We start from the raw sequence: 7,524 nt of genomic DNA, 5'->3' as shown, positions 1-7,524 counted from the left end.
GTCACACACACTATCACAAATCAGGCTCTTTCACCCGTTCCGAGGCAAAATATTTACCCCACACTCAGGCGTAAGGAAGGAACTTCTCACCGTGACTCCCATATGACACTGGACCTTGCCCATGGACTGACTCGAGCTCGGAATGCTGCCATCTTGCGATAACTGCCGGTACTGCAGCCGTCACCTTCTTTAAGTCGGGCGAGCCCTTCTGCCAGCTGAGAATCCGAGAACTTGACGTCAGCAGCTTCTTCCACATGTTTTAGGATATTGTATAACTATTAATACGGAAATGAATATAAGCAGAATGAATTCTGATGCCACGCCTGATACAGCTAATTGCGAAATGTCGTCTAACCTGTTCACTGACACACATTTCTTCCATGGCCCTAGGCTAGGGGCCATGCATGTGGTCACAGAGATAGGCTCAGTCAAACTTAAACGCTTGAGTTTGGCATAAACATTTACCTTCACGATTTTGTCCCCCCAAAAGTACTGATTGATCATTCAATTCAGTTGTGACTAGTTGTATTACGTTGTTGACAGTTGTGGAACAATCAATGGATACCCCTTGGAACAATACAGACAAAAGCAGATACACACATGTTGGGGAGGCTTCGGAAGCGGCTGGAAAGAGTAGAAACTGGCCATATAGACTTAACTTGCCAGGGAAGTTGCAATTATATTGGTCCGCCTCCCTCCTTCGGTAAAGGATAGCTTTCGGCCACGAGCAAGGCAACCATTCAGACTTCTACGGCCGCATGAGTACAGGCTTTCTTCTGACCTATTTACGACTCTATAACTATCAAGACTCAACGATCTTCTTGGTCTTTGCCTTCTTCTTTGTCACGATGTCAATATTTTCAACGTTCAAGTGTTGGAGGGTCTAGTTCTCTTGCAAGGAATTACCGTTAGTAACATTCGGTTGAAGGAGAGTTGGGAAGGGTCCCTGAGGTCTGGGGTTAGTTGTGGTAGGCTGGGAAACAGTTGTCTCCAAATCGGAATCCCAACCACGCCACGTTCGGCTTGTACAGTCACTTACCAGCATCAACAATCAAACGATCCACTTGCTGCCTTATGGAAGTAAAGCCGACATTAAAGCTATCCAGTAATAACATTGCAACATCATGACAATAGAAACACCTTACAGACCACACCATACATACGCACGCAGGCCAACCAATTTGTAGCTGAAGAGAAAGAACGTACACTTTTGGACGACGAAAACACCTTATACTTTGTATATGGTGACCTGGCACTGTTTTTAGGGCAGATGTCACAATTGCGTTGCGCAGTAGAGGCTGCCTGTTTAATATCTTTGCATATCCTTTTTGGCGACTCCTCATGGGGAGACTAATGGTAAAGAATTGTGTGCAGTTTGCAAGAAATCTAGCTACAGTGTAGTTTTATGCCTCTTTGAGGGGGGGGGGGGAAGGAATAATAATAATACCTTTTCTCATCCGGAAGATGTTTTATGCTATATAGGCGGGACAATTATACCTTAGAAGAGAGCCCGAAGGAGCTATGGCATATTATACACAGTGTTTTTTTTTTCATTTTTCAAGGACATGTGAATACAGTATACCGACTATATACTGTATATTAGGAAATTGTAGCATCGCGTAATGTAAAAATTACAATAAAAAAGCTTTTTGATTGTTTTAAAAAAAAATGCAATGTGGTTCTACTTTTGTGTACAGTAACAGGTGATCGTTACGTTGTCTTTCCTCGGATCCGTTTTGGAAGCTTCCGTTTCTTTTGCACGGATTAGAAATAGGAAGTAGAATAACAATGAACGTCCTCGAATAGCATCACAGGTCAGCTAAAGAGCTTAATGCAAGATATCCTGCCATTGAGACTAACCGCTAAGTACTGTGTAGTCCATCGGATGAGCTAGACAGGTGCTTCTACCGGCAGTTGTAACAATCTAGCGAAGGTTGCAACAATCGTCAGTTGCAACAATCTAATGAAGAGATTGGTAGTATGAAAGGTAGTTTGGAAGCAGTGCAGCTGTAACGATGATATACTTTCGTTGCTGCCGTTTTGAAGCAGTTTTAGCCATATACCTTCTCTGGCTGTGTGCCTGAAGTAGATTGTTACCACAGAAATCTGGTAAGAACGATGTCAGAGAGCAACGGCACATTTCCGGACAACAACACCACGGCGCGAGCGTTCAGTGTGGCTGATGGGCTGGAACTGGTGTACACACTGGCCGTCTCGACTGTCGGTCCGGTCACCAGTATTCTGGTCATTCTTGGTGAGATATAGTTATCTTATTATTCTTATCGACGACCTTATCCTTTTATTATTTAATCATTGATTGTATGTGTATACTACTTATTAGATCATTTGTATAGATCATTTGTTGAATGTTGGATCGTATCTACCAGCATTGTATTTAGAACCACTGTTGTGCAATTATAAGAAGTAGCAAATAGTACGCTTAACCACCACAAAATATTAAGTAGACAAAACTTTGTTGTCCTAGGTAGATCACTTTTAAGATTTGAATGTCTATAGGAGAAAATGAGAGTAAAAATCTCGCTGTTGTCGGGACTTGCGTAATACTATCTAGTACATGTTTCCGAATATGGCGTAGAATGGTATTATTACTAACAGTTTAATGAAAATTCATGGCAACGTTTCTTTGTTTTACGATTGGGACTGCATTATTACAGTAACACCTAGATTCAGTGTACAGTGTGCCATGTAACACCTAGATTTTGTGTACAGTGTGCCATGTAACACATAGCTTCAGTGCACAGTGTGCCATATATATATAACACTTAGCTTCATTGCGCGTGCACAGTGTGCCATGTAACACCTAGCTTCAGTGCGCGTGCACAATGTGCCATGTAACCGGCCTAGCTTCAGTAGTGCACAGTGTGCCATGTAACACCTAGCTTCAGTCCACAGTAAACCAGTCATTATAGCCCTGATGAAGATGACAGACGGTCATCGAAACGTCGGCTCATGTAAATAAAACAAATGATTGTGAATAAACGAACTATTCAATCATTTAATCACCTGAAATTATTTACGGATGTAAAACGTTTCTTGCCTGCCAAAGTGACTATCAGGACGCCGAGTCTCCGCACGCCGTCTAACGCCATGGTGGCAGTCCAGTGCGGCACGGACCTGGTGTTCGCCCTGTGTGTGGGGCCGGCTGCGTCCGTCTCTGTCATCACAAACAGCTGGCCGCTGGACCCGGCAGTCTGCATGGTCACTGGTAAGTTTTATTCACATACATTTATTGAGTATTGGGCAAAAAACACAAGTTGCTTATATAACACATTCTACTCAAACATACAACGAGTGAAAACACATTGACAAAATACATGCATAATCACAAGGTGGGTAAAACCAAGATATATACAAAACAAGACAATTTGGTGATCTATCAATTACAAGAATCTACCCGTATAGCAAATTAAGTTTTGAACTACATCAAAGACATAACAGTTTTGTAGGTGTGAAAGTGATGTGAACCCTCGAAGTAGTAAGGAACATAGTGAACTGTCATTGAGGTGCTGATGTTGCCCATATAACATAAAACACTTCAGTACAGTACAATTTAATCTTCTTTGACTTAAAATATAAGATTGTAAAATGTGGATTCAGAATTCCATAACCATCCCATCTCGAAGGATTCTGCAGCATATTTTTTTTACAATAAAATACATTTCTTAGACATAAAAGTCATTTTATAACAAATAATGTTTTGTCTTTTGACTACTGTTCCGCGCATTCGAAGTTCCCTATTCCCCAACTTGTTCTACCCTGGGGACTCGTACCATCAGGATTTTCCCTCCGCAACGCTCGAAAAAAATCACTTTTTGGGGTGTACAGAGCGAAACTCCAGATGGTACCCAGGCTAAACTTGTCCCTTTCCCTGCAGGTTTTCTGTGTATTGTGTGCAGAGTCATGTCTACCCTTACACTAACGCTGATCGCCGTGAACCGGTGCGTGGTCATCACCACGGACATCGACATGTACGACAGGCTGTTCACCTGGAGGAACACCGCTGCCGCTCTGGCAGTCTTCGCGGCCGCTAGTTTCACCTTCGTGCTCTCCTGCCACGCCGGAGGGTTGGAGTTTGGATATTTGACCAGCACTCGACGTTGTACGCTTCTTGTGGTATGTACACTGTATACATGGCCTAAATGTAAAATCTCCATGCAGATATTCCCGTGGTATATCTTATTGAACAAGAAATGATACCTATAGCAATGACTCATCAGTAAGGAATGCAGAGAGCAACAGGCAATAGGCATCAAGCTTTCGAGATGGTAGGGAAGTTGTAATCTTCTTTCTGATTGGGTGCTGGGCTAATTGGATTAATAAATTGGAAACCTGCTAAGGGCAGGCTATGGCATATTGACAGCTGAACTGCAGGCCAATACCGTTGTCTACGGGAGGATCTGCTAAGAGATTAGGTCACAGCAAGTAAATTTTATGGGTGACATCCTCGCAGGCTCCAAAACAAATGCGATAGGGCGAAAAAAACCAAGGCGAGACAAAAAAACAAGATTCCTACTTTTTCAAATTTTTACACCTTATTTAAAAAGAAATGGTACCTATACTGTGCCAAGTTTACTGCTATCGTCACTGAAAAATAAACGTTTTAATCATTGTACAAATGGTTTGGATTCAGTGGGAATATCACATATAAAGGGAATGAAATACATCAATTCATCAAAGTAAAAGACAAAACAATAAATCAGAGCCTTGTCTTGTCTCCTTTTTTAAACATTTATCTGCCATCCATGTTCAGACTGACAAAAGAGATCTTTGCCCATTTTCGGCATGTTGACCACTGTCAGAGGGCAACAATTTTTTTTCAAAGTCCTACAAAAATCAATGCGTGCGTTGATGTTATTCATAAAAATTACTTGCTGTGGCCTTATATAAATAAACCTTTGTGAGACAAGTGGTTTTCATTTAAAATCGGAATTTACATACATGTGTGTTTATTTATATGCATCTCATGTTGATTTTTGGTCCTGGATGTTTTTGTAGGATACGAACTCGCCAGGTTACATCGTGTTCCAATGCACCAGCGGTGTACTGATCGTGACCATGGTGGCCACATGTGTGTCGTGTTATGTTAAGATCGTCCTGTATGTGCGTCGGAGTGGAGCGAAACTGCAAGGGCAGGTGAGTAGTCTTAACATGCACTGTATTTGCCATAAAATGACCAGTACTGATTTTCGTGTGCTGTAGTTTTCTTTTTTCTTCAGTCAACCTGTATATTCGATCAATTGAATTAAAAATGTAGTTTTTTTACAAGAAAGTTTTAACAATCACATCACCCCTGGTTGTGTACACAGAGTCTATTGGTCAGTTATCTACTTGCAGAATCAGGTTTGCTATCAGTATTGATATTTTACGTATTAGAGTTTTAAGTTCATATAAGTTATGATATGATATATATGCATAAAATATATAATGATATAAGTTAGAATATGAAATGAAATATAGAGCCATGTCAATCAATCAACCAATCAACCAATCAACCAATCAACCAATCAACCAATCAACCAATCAACCAATCAATCAATCAATCAGCTACAATCACATACTTGAATGGCTCTCCGGCAAGCCAGTGAGCAGCCAGTATAGGGACAAAATACAAACTACAGCATATAAAGCACATGTCGCGCCCGAATCTAAAACTCTTACCGTTTGATGTATTCATTGTCCACAATAATCTTCTCTCTGTCTGTTCCAGGCGTCAGATGCTCGCAAGCGGCAGGAGTTTCTTCTGACGCGGAACTGCGGACTGCTGCTCCTGGTGTTCCTGGTCTCCTGGCTCTTCTCCACCTTTCTACTCCTCATCATCAGTCTACTCATTAATGTACGGTCTTAACCTATCACATCCCATAATGTAGGGATAGTTTGCTCTATGTGATGATTTGTAATTGATGCAATGATTTTTTTCTGGTGGCTTTGCTGCGTTCATTCCACATCTTTGGCATCTATCTGAAACACCATGTTGTATTCCATTCCCTAACAGATTATGGAATGCACACACCCCCGTCCGTATATTATAGTACTGTGTATTGTATGTTATTATTTCACTCCATACTTCAGTATGGAGTGAAATACTGCTTTTTCTGATGTTTCTTCTCCTCCTTCTCCTCCTCCTTCTTCTCCTGCCACTTCTTTAAATTGATTCAACTCCATCATTTTTGGGCGAAATTACCTGTAATTTCGTATAGAGGTAGAGTGGGTAAATACCCTTAGGCGTTTTTTAAATTTTTTTGATACAAGCTTTTACAATCGTTTTATTTGCTTTTTTGCGGTCCCCATAGGAAAGCACTGTGGGGGCGTACGCGCGTGACGTAATAAGAAAGGAATTCAGAGGCATGCCCAAATATGGGCATAAAAGCATCAACCTGACGCAGACCAATCATAGAACGCTTTTCGAATCTCCCGCGAATTTCTTCCGCTGACGCTGATTGGTCATAGGCGTCACGTGATCATTTTTGCGTTCGGTCGTCTGCGGAGTGGACGACTTTTCCTGCCGGCGTCAGGTTTTCGCCAGTGGCGGGCAGTATATTGTGCGTCAAATAGCAGGAAATATCATCAGGTAAGAAGTGGATAGTCAGAGTTCCTCCTATAGACCATTGTTTGTGCACGTAGGGATATGTGGGTACTGTAATACATTGTAATAAGGACATTAATTAGCGCGGGCGCCCAACAAAAACAAGACACAAGAAGTATAGTGAAGAGGGCATGCATGGGGGATAGTGATTACGGATTATGCAAAATTTTCGCCGCCAATATTACGAATTACGTTAAAGTCTCAGACCTTATAACTACTTTACGCTTTGCAGCTACTGTTCTGTTACGGATTACGTTGATTTTTGGGAGGTTGTCTACGTATTATGAAGCTGAAAAGGCCTGATTACGCCTTACGAAAAACGGCATGCGGGCCCCAAGAAAAATCCCACCATTCCTCGTGCGAACTGTAACATCCGGTTTGTTTGTCGTTCTAAATGTTGAAGTTGACGGCTGTAACGTTAGTACCGGGGTAATACCTTATTTGCGGTAAGTGATTACATGAAAATGGCTTAAACTCAACATTGTGGTTGTAAACGTGTGCCTTCGGTTTGTCGGTTTACTGATTATAGAGGATTTTGACCAGTGTTTTTCTTTGTTTTTGGACGGATGGGGGAGGGGGGCGATCACTCGCTAGGGAAACGGAGTGTAGCAGAAATTTTGGCTATTAATATGGGTTCAACACAACCTTATAGTTGTAAATGTGGGGCTTTCGTTTGCCGGTTCACGGATTATGTAACTTTATTTGAACTTTCTTGACTGAATTTTGAGGTGGTGATAAAAAATCTCGTAAATCTGATGGTGTGCTTTCTTTACTTTGTGGTCGTAATAAAAATCTTACAAACTTGTGCATGGCTCCTGAATTTTTTTTCACGTCATAATTGTATGTATTCCTACATTTTTTATAAGGTAAAAGGATCTCTAGTCAGCAGAATTAACACATACCTGTAATTTCTGGTATTT

General features: G+C 41.3%; 1 protein-coding gene across 1 annotated transcript; it reads left to right on the top strand.

Moving 5' to 3' along the window:
- Nucleotides 1-2,118: 2,118 nt before the first annotated feature.
- Nucleotides 2,119-5,854, top strand: LOC109461741 (rhodopsin, GQ-coupled-like; the record flags this gene model as incomplete). The annotated part of the gene is made up of 5 exons (XM_019758132.1): nucleotides 2,119-2,254; nucleotides 3,068-3,226; nucleotides 3,896-4,134; nucleotides 5,017-5,154; nucleotides 5,729-5,854. Coding segments are annotated over exons 1-5 (798 nt in total), but the record flags the coding sequence as incomplete, so codon positions are not given.
- Nucleotides 5,855-7,524: the final 1,670 nt, after the last annotated feature.

Source organism: Branchiostoma belcheri, unplaced genomic scaffold (assembly GCF_001625305.1).
Source record: "Branchiostoma belcheri isolate BF01 breed outbred unplaced genomic scaffold, Haploidv18h27 scaffold953, whole genome shotgun sequence".
Taxonomy (NCBI): Eukaryota; Metazoa; Chordata; class Leptocardii; order Amphioxiformes; family Branchiostomatidae; genus Branchiostoma; species Branchiostoma belcheri.
This window is presented reverse-complemented; position numbering and strand designations above follow the sequence as displayed.